The following is a 20,062-nucleotide window of genomic DNA, read 5'->3' as shown; positions in this document are numbered from 1 at the left end:
TTATGTATGTCAACTGAATAGTCTTAATTTTCTTAACTGATTAAAGGCAGAAAAACTTTAAGCAAATTTCATGCAGAATCCCCCAGGTTTCTAATTAGTCTTGAAACTGTAAGCAGAATTCCAATTATTTGAGGACATTCATTGAAATTTATACTTTAACTAAAACAATAGGATTTTTAAAAAGCAAGCATTTTATTAGGAACCTAGAAGCAGAATGGGTTTTTTAGTAGTGCTTTAAAATAAAAAAAGGTTTATATAAAGTAGTTTATAATGAAAATACTGAATTACTTTTTTTCAACTATTTTTATGAACTTGGGAATAATACTCTTGTTATTTAAAAGACTAAGTTTTTAAATCTGTAAAATCTTATGATACATTGAAAATCATAAGCATCTACAGAATCTGAATATAATTTTATCCAATTTGTTATAAAGCTATAATAAAAAAATTCATGGTAAAATGATAAAGATCTTGTTCTCTACCCTTGTTTCCTTTTTACTATTCTGTCCTGTCACCGTCATTAATTTATTGACAAGCCAGTCATGAAGCCAGATCACATGTAAATTGTGGCAAAAGAATGAAGTCCAGTGGTGTCTTTTGAGGGCTAGTATGTATTGGAATAATCATGCACATAACAGAGCCTTCATAAACTTTCCTGGGAGAAGTAAATGAAGAATCATATATTCAGAGTCTACAGCACTTGTTCACTTTGCTGTATTCTGATTATTTTCTGTAGTAAATTAAAATAACTTATTTTTTATTTGTTAAAAACTCAGATTATATATTAAGCAAGAAAACAAATTTCAAGAAATAAAGTACTCACTGAAATCATATACTCAAAACAAATAGTAACTATGACCAGGACATTCACAATATGTATTTGGGTTACATGTTTAAATATATCAGGTAGTTCAGAATACTAATGGATGTGGATATATTAACTCTAGTGGAACAAAATGAAATTCAAGGGTAGTTTTTAAAAAGAGAATAAATATTATGCATTTAATTTAAAGGGTATTTTTTTTTTCAACAAAGACTATTATTCAATGTCTAGGTACCGTTTCTGATCACATTGAGAGAGTCTATAGAAGAGCTGGCAGCAAAAAGCTTTGGTTCGTATTAGTGTCTTTGTCATTATGTTTTTTTGCGTTGTCATATTTAAAGGCATAAAGATTATGGGCCAGTCTTAAAGATGGTTATTTATCCTAATTTTTACTTTTAAACTCCAAGGTTATGGCCCTGATTTTATTTTCTAAGGATCTGCATGCATTCCACTGTATTGGCTCTCCCAAGATACTAAATATAATGTCTATGAATAAAGACCTCCATAGGAATAGAACCTGGAGAGAGTATTCACTGGAATGATATGCTAATGACTCTTTCCTACACTGCACCTCTTCTGTCCCACCAAGGTGCTTTAGGTTCTACTTTGTATTCAGGAAATCTGTTCTGTTATCATAGAAGGCCATAAAAAGAGACCAATGGTTCATTTAATCATAACCAAAAATAATAGAAGGCAGTTCTCTCATCACTTAAGTTGAGTGAATCCCAGTGATTATAGTTGCTTCATGTAGAATAACTAATATATTTTGCAGAAGTAGTCTCCCAGGGATTGAAAAAAAATTAGGTAAATCGAGATAAAATTGTTTCAATTCACAGTGGGGTAGGTATGCCTAAATGCATAGTCCTTTGTATTTTGAAGCAATTCTAGCCATTTTACTAGCAGAATTTAAGTAAAAGTACACATAACGACCTATTATTATCTCATTTTGAAAAAAAATCTCAAGCAGTGCCCTAAGAAACTCTCTTAACCTCAATGAGCCTTGGGTTTCTAATCTCTAAAACAAGGGGATTTGACAAAACAATCCCTTAGCAGTATTTCAGTTCTGTGATTTATAGTAAATTAACCATCCTGACCCAGAAGAAATAATATAATAATCCTCTGGCTAAATCTCAAATTTGCACTGTAAATTCTCAGCACAGTAAGGCATGCAAACCAATAGATACTGCTTTTCAGCCAGTAAGTTTCAAATGTGGTCTCTATAGTCTTAGATTTTGCTAAGCAAACCTGTTTTTGTTTTTATGTTATTATACTTGCATTTTAGATAGAGCATTAGCTAGCAGATATTTTTAGTGCTGTTAGGTTTAAAAGAACAAGCTCCTAGAAGTTTATTTATTGTATTTTTCCTTTTATGGCTTTGCACTGACACACCCAGGTTGGCGGTACGCTACGGGGCTGCCTTTACCCAGAAATTTTCTTCCTCTATAGCTCCACACATTACTACTTTTCTGGTCCATGGGAAACAGGTAACATACACAGAATGTGGAAAAACTCAAGCTGCTTGAAACGTGTGGCCCTATTTGCATTATGAGGGTTAAGTATGTCTTTTGGCCTTAAAGTGTGTGGGTTAAAGCTTCTCTAAAAGTAGGAAGTGTTTGTTTCACTAACTATATCAGTTATTGACTTAATTTCTACTGGTCCATGTATGTTGAGATTAAGGAATATAAATATGTTTTCTAAGTCAGCTTCCATGGACATTCTGAAATGTAGGAAAACAGCTTTAAGCCTACATTTATTTCCATTTTATTTTCTTCCTCTAAAAGTTCCACATGAATTTTACTTTTGAGGGAAAAAAATGTCTTATGTATTGCATGTGCCATGCTTTTAAAAAAATCTGTTCTCTCTAGAGTCTGAGACTTTTTCAGAAATGTAAAAATAGCAGTGTGAATTCCTTTCTCCAACATTCTGGCTTTATGAAGAAAAAAAATGCTGGTATTTCATTGTATCACTTCCTAAAATGGAGTACTAAGCGAGGCTCCAAATGCAGGGATTTGGTTATCTATGCACCAAAAGAAACATGATTTAAAGTGGTTGTAAGAATAGATGATGTTTACCAGTGACAGACTTAATAATGATTTTTTTTTTTAAGATTTTTTCAATTTATTTATTTATTTATGATTTTTAATGCAAAATCAGAATACTCAGTTAAATCCTCCCCCTACTCTACTCCCCATCAAAGGAATGGTTAAGCTCCTTTTTCTTTCTTTTAAAATTGATAATGGCATGAATAATGCTGGTAACAGAGGTGAGGATGAGGGATCCCTTCCTAATTCTGGAGAGTCCTCTACAATCTGGGAGACTTCAGATATTAGGTCCAGTGTCAGGTTCAGTATTTCCTCCAAATTATTATGTGAGGAACTAATTGTGTACATGTTGAATCTCCCCCATCAGGGGCTCCATTCATTTATCATCTTTTAGGTTTGTCAATCTCTGGCGTGCTCTCTTCTTTGCCCCCAGGTCGGTTGTGCGCCGTGCAGCAAGTCTATTAAGTAAAGTAGTGGACAGCCTGGCCCCATCCATTACTAATGTTTTAGTGCAGGGCAAACAGGTAAGTATCTTTTTCAGACTCTCCCTTGGTCACAATCAGAAAAGCTTCTGGATCGGACTCTTCCTTTTAAATCTGGCAAGCTTCAGTGTCCTAGGCCTCTCAATCACATTAACAGTGGCTCAGGTATTTCTACAGAAGACTCCTGCAGAAGCAAAACCTTGTCTTAAAGATGCAGTTACTAAGTAGACCACCCCTTTTTCTTGCTGAACCTTAGAGCTGTGATTTTCAACTCCTGTGTTGAGGTCAGTGAAGATACTGACCCAGAAAATGGAATAATCCCAACTAATGTACTCCAGACAGATTTAGGATGGGCAGGGCAAAGACAGGTGAATAGTGAAGGGCACATTTTTCCTTCTATTCCATATTAAATTCTTCTCACTCTTAGAAATGCATTGGCTCCCCAGATCCCAAACCTTTTGGGCCACCTCTCCCTAGAGCTCCTCCCCTCCCACAAGGGCCAGCTTCTGTTAGTTCCTCCTTACAGAGCCATCTCCAGTTAGCATGGTCCCTCTCTCCACTAGGTTTTCATGACAGGCCTGTGACATTTCTCACAGTCTGCCCTGCATCCCAGTTCATTTCAGTGTGTGTCTCTTCACCCAGAGTAGGCTGTGAACTCCTGGAAGTCAGGGCCCAGGTCTTGTCCAGCACCTGTCCCAGCATGGGGTCTGGCTTGGAGAAGGCACTTGATGAATGTGGCTTGAATTGAGCTTGTGCATGTGGATATGCAGAGTGGGATGTGGCTGCTCATTTTTTGTTTTGTTTTCCAGAGCTCTAATTACCTGGCTGAATCATCATCTAGTTGGAAGGAAAACCTGTTTGCTTTCTTTCTCTTCTTTGGGAATATGTGTGCTTTATGATATTTTCCTGACAGTTGACCTAGGGATATAATAAGCTTTAATAATATGAAATACATTAACCTTCCTTAATAGAATCAGTCCATTGCTCATATTTCAGGGCTCTTAATTCATTAAAATTGAAATAATTTCATCTTGACATCCAGCTTGAAATGTTAGAAATTTAAGTTATTTTATCCTATAATATTTATTAACAATGAAAAAATGATTGTACTAATTAAAAACTCCTGAGGAAAAGTTAAATCACTTTTCACATATGTTATTTTCTCTATTTTCTCCAAATCATTAAGAGGTAGAATTTTCATCCTCATTCATCAGCTACACAGACCAAGGTACAAGGAAGTACCTTATCCATTGCCCTTCCTCACCACAGCCCTCACCTCCAACCACAGTCTCGTATTGTTGCTCTGGACTTAGCCACCTCTGAAAGAAAGTAAATGGGATACTATTTTTCCTTGAATTTTAGGCCACTGTAGTATATCTGAAAATATAGTTAATTCTACTACATATGAGTATCTGAGAAGGTTTTGGGGATCTGACACTTGGAGAGGGGTAGGTTACGGTTAGTCATGTCCATTCTGTGCATTCTCTGATGAGAGCTTGCAGCCTATGATCCTGAAACTCTGCTCCCCATATCCCAAAAGCTTTGGAGCCTGTTCTGAGGCTGTGCCTGGACCATTGCCTTCCCAGGAAAACAGTCACTTACAGAGCTGAGTAAGCCTGGGAAGCTGACAGCTCCGCTTCAGGTGCATGAAGTCCATTCACTGACTGCACCTTACCCCTTTACAAAAGAAAAAGAGGATGGAGCATTCAGTTTGCATTCACTCATTTATGAAATGCTGCCCTGAGAACTGAAGTTAATACTGTTTCTACAAAGCACTTTCAGATCACCTCAAGCTCTCTAGAATGAAATAGTGGTACATTTCATACTTCTAGAAGCAGTGATGTGCCTTCTGTTTTCTTTACACACTGACATTTTAATAAAAGTAATTGCACTTGGACTAACTGGTTGGTACCACTTGGGACATAATAAACCCAGTTTATTATGTTCTCAGTTTTCATTTCATCACAAAGTTGTGGCAAATGTTCTCTTCTCTCCCCTCATGTCAGAAAACACAAGGCCCCTTTCATCTGCTCTTCATTTTCCAGCCCCTTATAATTGTGCACTGTCCATGGAAGAGGGGTAATCAGGAGGAAGGAGGGGTTGCAGACTCTTCTGGGAGGCAAGATGCCAAGGGTAGAGAAGAGAGAGAAAAAGACCAGAGTATTCCTCTTGCCAGCTTCAGCAGCATTCTCTGCTTTGAATTTTTATTGTCCTTTCCCTCTGTGCTATCTCATTTCCTAGGCCTGTGGGCAGCCTTGTTTATTCCCCTCCATAGGTGAGAGATAAATCAACAAGTACTTTAATACCGGGTGCCTAGCCCTATGCCGAGATAAGTGGGGTCTATGCTAGAGCTATATGACCTTGCATCTACCTTTTTAAAGGTTATAGTGTTATTAAAGAGCAAAAGTTCCACATGAGAAATATAAAAGAAGTGAAAAATATACTCTCAAATACTAAATTGTGTAGACTGGGAAGTAAAGTAAAACTATCCAATGTATTTTGGTTTCTCTGGGGAGTTTCTAGTACTAAAGTCATTCAGAATAATTTTCTCCTAATAGTTATTTATATTCCTTTCCAGCTTTTATCTACTCACCTTCACTCCCCTAACTGGGACCCTTACCTGCCCTTATATTTCAGACCAGACTGTGAACCATCATGAACTCCAGTGGGAGTCATGCTTTGAAAGCCATTTTAATAAATAGCAGGAACAGTTATTCTACCTAATTCCCTAGCTCGTGTAGAGTAATTTCAGCCTGCCAGTCATCCTGAGCCTTGAATATTTTTCTTTTATCTTTTAGTAGCTAGGAAATTTTTACAATAAAATTCTGCCACTTATAGGTAACTTTGGGTGCCTTTGGGCATGAAGAAGAGGTTATCTCTAATCCTTTGTCTCCAAGAGTGATTAAGAACATCATCTATTACAAGTGTAATACCCACGATGAGAGAGAGGCGGTCATTCAACAAGAACTGGTCATCCATATTGGCTGGATCATCTCCAATAACCCTGAGTTATTCAGTGGCATGCTGAAAATACGAATTGGGTGAGTAAAGTGCTTTGCATTTGCATAAAGAGAGTTGTTCAAGTTGTCCTCCAATAGGCATGGCCTACCCCAGGCCTCGTGGGTATCTAGGAGAGCACATCTTTCCCCAAAGTAATAGAGGCAGCATCTGCTGGTGTGAAGAAATAAATACCTGTGACCTGACCTGAAAGAACCTTCCTGCTTTTTTTAATTCACATGTTACACATAATGAAGTAACACTGTTCTCTGATAAAATCAAACTCCAGGGATTTAAAGAGCTATATCATGTTTAAAAAACAAAAAAAACAAAACGAACACACCAAACATAAAACCCATAAAAATTCCTGTAAATAAAATGGATAAACCTTAAGCGAAGTATGATTTTCAGTAAAACGGAATGTCAGGAAAACACACTGAAGTAAAAAATTTTTGTCCTTTTCAGAATATTCTACTACCTCCATTTTTCTACCAGAATCTGATTTTTAATCATTAAAATCTTACATGTTCTATTTGGAGGAGAAATTAAAAGTAAGGGTCTGGTGATCTTCAGTCTTTTTAATCAAGAATTTTGTGAGGCAATGTGGTCAGGCAGGCTGACCAGGCTTTGGCATTCAGCAGAATGGAGTGTAAGTCCTGGCTGCCACTTACCCCTTTAGTGACTTGGGATAAGTGACTGAGCCTCTCCAGCCTCATGTTTATACCAGGCTCATTGTTTTATGGGAGATGGAATGACAGGATATGTTTTAAAAACCTACCACAACCAAATAAAGTATAAATGTTTCTTTTCTTTACTATTTTTTTGATTATCACATACATGAATAGAATCAAACAATAAAGAAGGAAACTAATGTAGAGGAATCTAATATATGGGCAGTTTGAGACGGTGTTCCTCAAGTGTCTGAAAAGAACACAGAGTCTGTCTGTCAGGCGCAAATATATATGAATGTGCAAGTATGAATAAGTGTAGAGGTGGCTGGTAATAAAATTGGATCATTAGTATCTTTACTGTTTCTGTTCTACCCAATCTTTGGTTTTTGGTAAAAAGTCATAAAACTTTCTCATTTTAATCATGGATTTGTCTCCTTCTCCTTGCATTTTTTTCTTTTTTTTAGTTTTGCTTTGTATATTTGAAAGTTTTTTTGTCTGTGTCACTTTGAATTTAAACAATATATCTTCCTTTGTGCCATTTATTTTCTACTTGAATTCTTTTAAAGATTTGTTTTAATTTCAATCATTTTTAAAATTATAGAGACTAGTATAGGAAAGCCTCTGTGCCCATACTTTCACTCAGCTTCAACAGTATCATCACGTGGCCAGTCTTATTTCACTCATACCCTCCCTATTACTCACCCCACTCATTCCCCCTCCCAGGCTTAGAGTACATCCATCATATCATTTCATCTGTAAATACTTGAGTTGTGTATCTCTATGAGATAGGGACTTTTTATTTTACTTTTTTTTAAAAAGATTTTATTTATTTATTTATTTATTTATTTATTTATTTATTTATATATTTATTTATTTATGAGAGACACAGGCAGAGGGAGAAGAAGCAGGCTTCATGCAGGGAGCCCAATGCAGGACTTGATCCCGGGTCTCCAGGATCATGCCCTGGGCCGAAGGCGGTGTTAAACTGGGCTGCCAGAGATAAGGACTTTTAAAAAACATAACCATGATACCATTACAATGCATAAAATATAACAAATTATTTTCCGTCTGATACTACTCCTGTGCCTGCTTTCTCTTAATGTCATTATTAGCTTAATATACTGTCTTCTCTTTACCGTTGATGTTCTTTTTTCATTTAATATAGATATATCTTTTATATTCAACATATATGCTGTATTTATTTTTAACTCAATCTGAGATTATCTTTTCATAGAAATCTGTATTTCATATTTGTGACATTTCTATTTTGACTTATTTGTTCCTACCATTTTGTTTTCTGTTTACCATGCTTTTTGTTATTTTTTCCTTTTTTTATGTTGATTGATTTCCCTTTCATTTCTTAGTTTTGTTTGTTTTTTAAAGATTTTATTTATGTAACACGAATAGAGCATACAGACAGGGGGCAGAGCAGGAGAGGGAGAAGCCCGATGCGGGGGCCCAATCCCAGGATCCTGGAATCATGACCTGAGCCAAAGGCAGACACTCAACCACCTGAACCACCCAGGCACTCCCCATTCCTTAGTTTTAATTTTGCACATGTGTATGAAGCACTTTGTGAAAAGTGATTACCCAGCTTTTCATTCAAAATTACATATAAAAAAAACTAGTTGCTTATTTGGCAGTATCTGCATACCTCTTGTTTCAACAATTCTCATCCTAGGAATTTAGACATGTTTTATAGCAGTCTTCATTTCAGCAGTGTTTGAAATAGTGAAACCTTGGGGACAACCTAGATTTCCATCAGTAGAAATTAGTTTAAATAAATTATTATAGCCAGATAATAAAATGCTGATCAGCTATTACAAGTAACAAGAGCAAGTCTATACTGACATTTATAAATATCTAAGATAAATTAAGTGAAAAAATAACTAAGTTTCGAATGTATTGTTCTATTTTTAAATAAAAGAGCAATAATAATACTGTACATACATATAACATGTGGGGGGAAATACCTGAAAAATATAAAATCATTGTCAGTTATTTTCTCTAGGAGATTTCTACTTCTAAGTTATATTTTTCAGCTTTATTTAAAGATGTTCATTTGACGTTATTATTTTTAAACTGTTGGCCTTACTTCAATTATAGCATATTTCAGGTGAATTTCCCAACCTTTATCTCCCCTTTCTGTTGATCAAAGAGGGAATTCACTCAGCATAGAACTTGACCTTAATTTTTATTCTTTAAAGTTGTTCCTTTCAAAGATTTAGAGGTATTCCAAATCAATTATAAGAACTTTCCATCATACCCTGATTTGTTCAATCTGTTTGCTTTAATATTTTTAACTCTAATGTCTTGACTACATATAAGGTTACAGAAATGGATCTTTCATGTAAGTTGTCTCTAAATGAAAGGAAATGTGATTCTCTGTATCCATACTGGATATTAAAAGTACTCTTTTGCCCCAGACTCAGGCATTTCTCTGAACCTGACTGAGAAGCAAAGGTTATAACTGTTCCAAAGCACATTCCTTGTAATAAATGTTCTATTCAGGAGAGCCACTTTAAGTGATAGTCATCCTTGCAGAGGTTTAAACAGAGCCTTAGAGTAAAAGTTAACAGTTTCCCAGAATTTTACTTCCAATGCTGTGTTTTTCAACCTGTAGTTTTTCCTTCACTGCTTATTCAGCATTTTAGGCTAATTTATGTTCTTCCAAAAACCCATTGGAATTTTCTTTCTTGAATTCAAATCTGACCTGAAACTTCACTTGATGGAAATGAAATAGGTTTAATTTACTCTAAAAATAGTTTTCTTCCAGTTTTTGTATCTGCTACTCTATATGCTCAGTGCCTTCCATGAGAAATAATATACCCTTTTTTCCTTAAACTGTGCCACCCAAAATAAAAATGTCAGGATAGCAGCATGTGACTTAGTATTTAATGATAGCAGAAGACCTTCTAATGAAGATTTGCCATGAAACTTTAATTATTCATTGTCCTGAAACTCATCCTGGAATTAAATGTGGCATTGTATTTCCATTGTGAATATTAACAATGTCCCTGCCCAACTCATTGCTGTGTATTTCCCTCTCACTTGGGTCTCACAGGTTTAGCTCCAAATAGTGTTGCATTTTCAATTGGAGAGAAATCTTTTTTTTTAATAAGCTATAATTTATTTGAGAAATTTACTTCTGCTAATGATAGGGACTATATCTTATTTTCCTGTCTATGTCAGGGTCTAGCTTACAGGAGATGCTTAATAAAATTTGATTGTTTAATATATAGGTAGGTTATAAGTAGGTTCAGAAAGCTTGCTTTGAGCCAGCAATGGGGAATTTAGGGAAAATAAAAGATAGCCTGCCTCTGCTCATTAGATAAAGAAATAAAGGACTCTTTTACTTTTGATAAATGTTATTTGATTTGTACAAGTCACGTCCTTCAGGAATTTACCAAGTTAAATAGGGCCTTATTTATATGAAAATCCAGCTATACATGTAATGGGTAGAAGGATATAGCACTTTTCTCCATTTATTAATGGAGTGGTACAATTAATCACATCAGAGTATGGTACAAGTTGCCTTATAATGGTACCTCTCTAAAATAGCTTTCCCAATTAAGATCTAAGGGGATAAGCATATGAATAGCATGTGGTTAGCGCACTCAGAAGTTCACTATGATAAACTATGATATTGTCTTCATACTATGACTATGATATTGTCTTCTTCCATATATTCTTCCAACATAACCACAAATATTACTTATTAAATGCCTACTATATACTATGCAAAATGCTAAAATACTTCACATATATTATCTATATAATAGATTCAACAACTTTGAGGTAGGCACTAGTACCCCAAATCAGCAAACCAAGATTCAGAAAGCCTAGATGACCTGTCTTTGTTAAACCAGTATGTCAAAGTGGGATTCATACCCAGATCTGCCGGATTCCACAGTTCTTGATCTGATTATAAGTGCTTTATATATGTTTTCACTTATGTAGACTGTTGCTGTTTTCTCAGGGAAATACACATTGCTGTTTTCCTAAAATCTTATGACCTTTAGGGTCTCTTCTCCATGATTTCAACTTCTGACTCATTTTGTATTCAAGTATTCATGTAGCAACTATGATGTACATTAGCTCTAGATGGTTTTCATCTTCTGTTTGTCATTCCTCTAATACGGCATCAGTACTGTTTGGCACTGCACAGTGCAAGGCACACCAAGGAGCCTGAAGCATTAGAAGTTAACATAAGAAATTAAATTTTGCCACTTTATTCATCATGGCACCAAACAAATGGGGATGATTTGGAACTGATTCTGAATTAGCTCTTTGTACGCTGCAAGAAATGTATTAAAATACCGTGAAAATTTAGCAAAGTAACTTGCCCAAGGTCACAAGACCACAAACTAGGATTTGAACCTAGAGTGAATGTCTCCAGTGTTCATGTTTCCCAACCACCTATTCCAGCTCTCCTGTATATAAAATAGGGAAGCTATCATTGGCTTTGCTTCCTCATTGGATTGTGGGGATTCTCAGTAAGGAATGTGAAGTTGTTTTATAAAGCTTCAGCAGTGTTGCTGTGACATTCAGTAATTTGAGGTCATGTATCATATGGCTTTGGAGTATAGATACGTCTAGGCATACCTTTATACACACGAGAAGCCCCAAGAAGCAGGACACTCTCCCTTCCAACACACATTCCTCCCCCCATCTTCCAGTCCTAGGCTTTCAAAGACCCTCTACTCCCATAAAATATGTTCAGCTTAGAAGTATCCCTTTTTGCTGTGGTTATTTCTACTTGAGAATCTAGTGCAGTAATCCTTAAGCCTTTCATACAGAAACCTTAACTCAGAATCCCCTCTGTATTCCCTACTGCCATCTGACCTGGTCTCTCCCCTCCATCACTTAATCATCCCTCATGAGATACTTGCCAAACCCTCTAAAATCCCCTTATACCTGTGCCCATAGTGCTCTCCTACCACATTAACAGAAAGGTTTTTGGAACCTTATTTCTATTCTAGGGATATCAGACAACTTTAGAGAAGTACAATTATCCTGTCTCTGGGACTTGGAATAGTGTCCCTCTAAAAAAGAAAAGGTGTTTTTGTATCTTTTAAATATATTTGTATTGCACTTTATCCTTAGTCAATTTTACTCGGACGTCAGCTCCCTAAGTGAATGGCTTGCTTGCATGTTAGTTTACTGCCAGCTACAGAAATATATATGTTTCTTACAAGAATTTACTTGAGTTAGTCCCTAGAAAGTTTTAGTTTGTTTAATGATGAGCAAATTATTCATTTATAGGGTCCTTGAATGTCAAATTTCTTATAAATTGTTGAACTTACTGTTCCTCTAAGTCACCCCTTTGTGTATTATGGTGATAGCAGCATGATTTTAAAAGAAGGGGGGGTGTTCTAGAAAACATTAATTTTTTACTTCCTTAAAGGTTAATTAAAGCATTTCAGACTCATTCATATCTAACCTTTTACTATTGTTTCTCTTGTTGATTACAAATAAAGAGATTGATAGTTTAGTCACTTTTTAACACCATATTCCTCCTGAAATGCCAACATTCACTAGGCTGAATGGATATAAGAAATAAGAACATTCATCTTAGTCATGGTCCATTTACCTAGAGTTCCTCTGCACTATGTATACTTTTATCTCCCTGTTTTAACCTTTCTCTATGAGGTTTGGGGGCTTTTAAAATTTATTTATTTATATCACCCACTGCCTCAGTTGCTTTAGATCAATGCTACCTATGTTTCTTTCCTCTTTTTTCCAAAGTTAATCCTGCCAGTGCAATTTCTCAACATTACTGCTATCAGGTACTCCTGTGAACGAAATTAACCTACTCACAGGAATGGTATTCTAGTCTGATAATGATTTGATTTGCTGTCTCATTATTGATTTGTGCTCCAGCTTTCTTGTTGAAATAGATCAAGTTCCTGACAGGCCCATTACTGTAAAGACCTCCAATCAACTGCTTTCTGCTTTCGGTCTGTCAGTCAGGCTTTAGTGGGAGATAACCCTTGAGGATATATGTTATCAAGCCTTTTTCATCTCTGCTTTTCATACTGCCAGGACATCATCTGTAAGCAATTATGATTCAGGCATGTCTTCTCTTCTGATGCCCACAGCTGGGCCATTGATGTCATAGGTACTAGACTGTAACATTGCTTATGCAATAAAGGAAAGAGGAGATAATTAGAGGTCTGAGTACATTAGCATGTCTTTATGCTCATTCAAAGGTCTTTATTTTTGACATTTGATATGAGGAAGTGAGATGATAGAGCTCTCCTACCTCTATTCTGATTATTTCAGGGGTAGAGTAAGTGAGTCATTGTTCTCCAGTTACCGGACAGGAAGCTCAGCTTGCCTTTTCAAATTATCACCCTTTCTGTATTAATATGAATCAAGCAAAAAAGTCCTTTCCTGCAATTTTACCATCTCCTCTTACATGACTTAGTAAATGCTTGCAGAGAGTTATTCATTCCCTGTTTAACAGCAAACTTGGCAAGCACTTCTTAGTATCTTCAAATTGGCTCAAAATGATTATTTTTAAAATTGTTTCTTGCTATGAATCAGAGGCATGTTTTCAGAAAATGTTAGCTGTCCTGGTTTACCAATGATGTCAGATTTCCATGTACTTTACTGTATATTGCACTCCTTGATTGGGGCATGTTGGAAAGAAAAATACCAATATGTGGACAGTATGCTTACTAACCTCACAAGATAGTTTTTAGAAGGATAAGGTTGTCCCTAGGACTATATAGGAATACTAGTCCACCTTTTCATACTTTTGCAGCAGTGCTGAGGAATTCATTGTCCTCAACTCAAACCTTGATACACATGAAGGTTGATCTGGTCAGTCGTGTGTATCTGCCACTTTCTCATTTGCTTATTGGCAAGTAGAGCATGTCCCTGGTTCTTTAGACAGACTGAATTTATATGGATGTGATCCAAGGATAACCTTCATTCTTTTGACCTTCCACATTTGCTCACTTGCTTTCTTTCCCCATTTGCATTAACTGCTTTTACATTGGAATTGTCAACTCAGATTTGATGATTTTGTCAGCAGGAATAAGGATAAGAAGTGAGATATTCTCATGCAAAGGAATTAATGCCCTTTCATATTAGTAGTTCTAAAAATGGATTAAAACTCTTTGAATTTTTTAACTGGGGGTGTTTCTCCCTAGGTAATTTACATTCTCTGTCTTTGACTGCAGTGTAGTAGTTTTGTTTTTGTTTTTTTTTTAATTTATTTATTATAGTCACACACACACACACACACACAGAGAGAGAGAGAGGCAGAGACACAGGCAGAGGGAGAAGCAGGCTCCATGCACCAGGAGCCCGACATGGGATTCGATCCCGGGTCTCCAGGATTGCGCCCTGGGCCAAAGGCAGGCGCTAAACCGCTGCGCCACCCAGGGATCCCAGTGTAGTAGTTTATGTCTAAGACTTGCTGTTTTTTAGTCCTTTGAAGAATTCTAAGCTAAAATGATTGGTTTGGACAGTATTTTTGAATGAATAAATGTATTTTTAGTAATATGGCAGATAAATTATATTCATTTGTGCTAGAATGAATGGAAAACAGTCACCTTTCTTTGGTGACTATTGAGTACAATGTTTTCTATAATTTGGCTCACAGAACTGCTGAGATTTTGTGAACAGAAGGAAGAAACCTGAGGGGAAATTTTTAGATCTCCAACTATCTTGTTATTGTCACAAAAGATTATAAAAGGTAAATGTGATAAATAATGCTCAGTTTTAATAATTCAAGTTTTAGAAAATTAGAAACTTAGTGTTTTTAAAATTTTAAAGTTATTTCTTTTAGAAGGGGACACCTCCTGAAACTTCAAGACTTCAGTATAAACATTGTATTATCTTTCTCCAACCTGAGTATCAGAGGTCAAATAAAAGGAGTTTTCTAACTTTTTTATGACTCTATACTTTCAAAAGCTTTTTAACATACATTGTCTTTTTGTTCCTGAAAATAATTCCATAAAATGAGCTGAACAAGTAAGAATAATATTCCCATTTGAAAAATAATTTGCCAGTGGGACACAGTTGGTAAGTGACAGAATTGTCACTTAAGCCTATCTTTATTGCTTTTGCTTTTCATTATAAAAAAATTTAAATGTTTAATAATAGAATAATTTGGTAAATACCCATGTTCCCATTATTTAAATTATTAGCAATTTACATTTGTCATATTTGCTTCATCTTTTTTTTTTTGGCGGTAGCTTATAAAGCAAATCTCAGACTTTTTTACTTTTACTTCTCAATATTTTAATTATGTATATCTTTAAAAGAACATTTTCTCAATAAACACAATACTGTTATCACACCCGACAAAATTTATCAGTAATTCCTTAATATCACCTAGCGCCCAGTTCTTATTCAGATTTCTCCGATTGTCCTCAAAATAAATTTAAAAAAAAAGTCAGGATCCCAAACAGGACCCACCTGTGGCATTTGTTGTTATAGCTCTTCAGTCACTTTTAATCTGGTAAAGGACTTCCAAACCCCACTTTACTTTTCATTCCATTGACTTGTTGAGACCAAAAGACAGGTGTTTAGATTTTTAATTTGATGCTCTTCCTTTTATACTAAGTTACCTCAAATGTAAATGTTAAATATTAAAGAAAAGAAAATAATAGAGGATAATTATAACCTGTAAAATTAAAAACAATTTTTTATTTAAACAGAGGCCCATGGAGCAGTTTATTACTTTAACAGCTAATTTCATAGGCAACTTTAACATCAAAGCATCCAAAGAAACTATATCTTTGTGGCTTTTAAACTGATATAACATTTTGACTAAATACAATTCATAATAATGAGAATTAAAAATTAAAGACATTCTAGTCTTTGACAATAATATAGTTTTAGTCCAGCTCTTCTTTTCAACCTATTAGAGAAATATAAACGGTAAATCTTAATTCTGTCACATGTTCTGTTGTTTTGTTTATTTTGTTGTTTGCACATGCTTTGTCATCATTATTGTTCTTACCAGTGAGCAACTATTAAATATTTGTCATGTACCATCAACAGTAATAATAGTAATAATATATATTTTTTAAATTATTATGTTCCATCCTTGTGTATCTTTCATACATCTCAGTGCAATTAACTGGTAAACTAGTTAAATTCCTAACTTCCAGAAATGATAACAACAGAATATATGGGAAAGGGTAGGAAAAGGAATTGGGTCGCCTCAGCAGAAGGCAGTGAGATTGGAGCAGTCAGAAAACAAGGACATTTGCCTTGTGGCCTGTGGCCTGGCCCAGAAGGCAGGGACATATGCCTGGCTGATATCACCTGGGCTCAACTGGGAAGGCTTCATGCTTTTCTTATTTTTTTCCTATGAGAGACATTAAAAGTATCCCATGGGGATGCATCAGTGTTGTTTTGCAAAGCAGCCTTAGAGAAAGAAGGACTTTAATCTTTTGATTATTTCCACCCAGCTTTTTCATCCTCTGTACCTGCAATAGCCTTGTGGGTTGTTTTTCGATAAAGTGTATCAGGAAAAAGATAATGACATATTTGAGTGCGGTAACTTAACTACTTTAAACTCTTCACTGCTGTAACCAGACATTTCTCCCAGTGGGTTGGCTATACTGCTCCCCTTTGGGAGACAAAGTAATATGGGTGGTGAAGGCACATTCTTTCTAGTTGCTGAGCTGCACTGTCTGTGTTTGTTATTCAGTGTTCATCGAAGGATTTAAGGATAAAGCTTGGAAATCTGCTATATAAAACTAATTCCCTAGCTCTTCCTAATGGTGTGTAGAGTTCTGATTCCCTAAGGCACAGTATTATTTCCATGGTTTTCTTTGTTTTGCATAACTAGTCTGAGTTCTTTCCTCAAAATACAGTAAATGAAAGAAATGAGATGAAACTGTAAAAATACATATTAAAAGCTTCTTAAATTAAAAAGTGAAATGACATATATGTAAAATAATTCAATATTTTACCTTGGAAAATGCAAGACACATAAATAGCAATCCAGTTGCCTAAGTAATTACATTAAAGCCTCCTCTGCAATAAAAAAAATATTTTATAAACAGCATTTAAATATCTATTAAAGAATAGATTCTTTAAGAATAGGTACATGAACAGCATTTAAATATCTGTAAAGAAGATTCTTCTGAAATCTGTTAAAGTATGTTCTCTAATATACTCCTATAATTGAGTTCTAACTAACTGTGTCCTTGTATTTCGAAGGCAGATACTTCCCTGTCTTTTCCAAACACAAGGGAATAACTGCAAAGTAAAGGAAATAGGTATAAGTGCTTGTCCTTCCTGGGAAAGGAACACTTATGTAATAGCATATCTCAGCCCATTTCCAATTCCAATGAATTGTTTTTATCCTACTTGGATATATCTAGTATTATGAAAATAATAGTGTAGCAGCTATTGTACACAGTATACTTTTGTACCAAATTGATAGAATCTCATTTAGTAAGAACCTCAGTCCTTACCTATTTTTAAGTTTACTACCTAAGCACATATGCAAAAGCAGACCTGACCTCTTTTTTTAAGAATCTGATGATGTCATATAATCTTGATGGAAGTAATTATATCAATGGTTCAGAAAATTCCGATGACTTTTTCTTCATTCCCCTTTGAATGGGTCAGTGCTGTCGAGGGGACTGCTGTGAGAAGCACGAGGTGATTTACTGATTCATGCTTCTCTTTGTTTCAGGTGGATCATCCATGCTATGGAGTATGAACTACAGATCCGTGGCGGAGACAAACCAGCTAGAGACTTGTATCAGCTGTCACCTAGTGAAGTTAAACAGCTTCTGTTGGATATTCTCCAGCCTCAACAGAATGGAGGGTAATGAGGACCCTTTATTACCTACAGAACACTCTGTATTTATAGTAACATCATACTCTGATATATATGCCATATATATATTTCATTCATATATGAAATTAATAAGATAGTAATAAAATACAACAGTATCAGAGGTCACCTTACTAGGAGACAGTGTACACAAAGATACTACTCAAAATGTTTATCTTCAGCTGTGATTTTGTATTAAATTTAATTTTATACTGTTTTCTGGTATAGCTTATCAGTGTATCTTAATTTTTATTTTGTACAGAATATAAGAGTTTTTACCACTTTGGTCAATTCCTTTTCTGAACCTTTGTAGCACTTACCATCTCTTCCCAACATTTTGGCATAAAGATTTGAGTTAGGTAACATTATTTAAATACATTGCCTGTAACTCTGTCTTCCTAAGTAGACTATAAACTTATTCAGAGCTAAATCCTTTCATAGACTTAACTTGTGTAAAGCTTAGAATAAACAACAACAAAAAAATACTTATGGAATGCATTGAAGACTGTTTTATCACAGTAAGAGTTTTAATATAATTATTTAGGCAAGCATTTAATAGCACTATTTGTATGCCTGATATTTTCTAAGATGGTATAGTTATATGCCTAGAAAAGAAGTCCTCTACAAAAATAGATTTGAGGAAATGGGAAGACATCTTTGTTCTTACAGAGGAGCACTTAACATTATAAAGATATCAGATATAAATTTAATGCAATTCCAAAAAAATTCCAACAAGCTGTTTATGGAGGTAGACAAGTTAATACTAAACTTCATATGGAGAAGCAAGCATGCAAGAATAACCAGAACAACATGAAAGAAGGGCTTGCCCTAACAGTGAAACATACTATGGAGCCTCTATGATAAAAAGTGTGCTGATGGCACATGAACACTTAAATAGGCCAGCTGAACAGAATGGAAAGCCCAGAAACAGACCTTAAGCACATAGGAAATTTAATGTGTGATGAAGGTGCATCTCATATCACTGGATCAAAGATGGACATTATTTTTTTAAATAAGTAGTGATGGGACAACTGAATAGTCATTTAGGAAAAGAGAAAGTCAAATCCACACTTTATACCATACACAAGAATAAACTCCAAATAGCGTTTGCTGTCTAAATATAAAAAATGAAACCACACTAGAGCTAAAAGAAGACATGGGTAAATTCTGCTTTAACCTCGGTATGAGAAAGACTTTCTAACTATGGCTCAAATCTAGGGGTATTAAAAGATTAATAAGACTATATAAAAATTTAAAACATCATTTTGCATGGCAGAAAATAGACAATCTCAGAAGACAGCTGAGAAACTGGAACAAAAAATAGGCTACAAATGGCTAATTTCCAAGAATTCTTAAAAACTGAGGGACAAAGAACCAAAAACCCAAGAGAAAAAGAGGAGAAAATATGATTAATTAAATTCATTTAAACATAAAAAATGGACTTTAGATATTTAAAAAAGATGTTTGAACCAACTCATAGTTAGAGAAGTATAAATTAAAACATATTGGGATGCTATTTCTCATCTATCAGACTGGCAAAAGTTAAACATTATGATAAACATTTGCTGTGGCTGTAGGGAAACAAGACTCTTGTGTAGCTGGTAGGTACAGCCCTTTTGTATGGGAATTTGGCAACATCTAAAACAAGTCTACATGTGCACTTAACCCCTTGACTTTTAGGAATTTATTCTAGAGATGTGTTTCCAACAATATTGCATCATTGTGTATAAATTTTGGAGTGCCCATTACCTAAATCCTTGTGCATAGGAGAAAATTTGAATAAGCTGTGGTGCATCCACAGATGGAGTGTGATGAAGCTGTGAAAACAGAAGGAGCATTGTCTCTGAACTGATATGGAATCATTTCTACAATATATTGTTAAATGAAAATAACCGTACAAAAGAGCATCTGTAGCATGCTACTTGTGTAAGAAAGGAAATATTTGCTCATTTGTGCAGAAGAAATACAGGAAGGTTAAACTAGTAACTAAGGAGATTGGTTACCTTCAGGGAGTGGATGAGAACAGGGTGGAACAGCTGGGTACAGCGTAATAGGGTTGAATGGGAAAGCAGTATTTTCCTGAATATCACCATTTTGTGTAGCACTGACTCTTAAACTGCCATAATATTTTATATACCCAAAATGTAGTAACTAATTAAAATTAATCCAGATGTGGAAGGAATACAAAACAATACAAATAGTAACAAATGAACCTAACTGTATGCCAAATG

The 20,062-nt window shown here is 35.2% G+C and overlaps 1 protein-coding gene across 5 annotated transcripts in view; it reads left to right on the top strand.

Annotated features, from left to right (window-relative positions):
• PHKB (phosphorylase kinase regulatory subunit beta) overlaps nucleotides 1-20,062 on the top strand; it is a 220,795-nt gene that overhangs the window by 190,160 nt on the left and 10,573 nt on the right. For 4 of the 5 annotated variants that reach the window (XM_077898542.1, XM_077898540.1, XM_077898541.1 and 1 more), the window contains 4 exons: nucleotides 1,055-1,112; nucleotides 3,299-3,389; nucleotides 6,186-6,388; nucleotides 17,688-17,822. In XM_077898542.1, coding sequence (XP_077754668.1) covers nucleotides 1,055-1,112; nucleotides 3,299-3,389; nucleotides 6,186-6,388; nucleotides 17,688-17,822 — 487 coding nt within the window. Of the gene's footprint in view, nucleotides 1-1,054; nucleotides 1,113-2,216; nucleotides 2,308-3,298; nucleotides 3,390-6,185; nucleotides 6,389-17,687; nucleotides 17,823-20,062 lie in introns of all 5 variants that reach the window. The other variant, XM_077898543.1, reaches the window with a different exon arrangement.

This window comes from Canis aureus, chromosome 5 (assembly GCF_053574225.1).
Source record: "Canis aureus isolate CA01 chromosome 5, VMU_Caureus_v.1.0, whole genome shotgun sequence".
NCBI lineage: Eukaryota > Metazoa > Chordata > Mammalia > Carnivora > Canidae > Canis > Canis aureus.
Note: the sequence above shows the minus strand (reverse complement) of the source record. Positions and strands in the feature narration are given on the sequence as shown.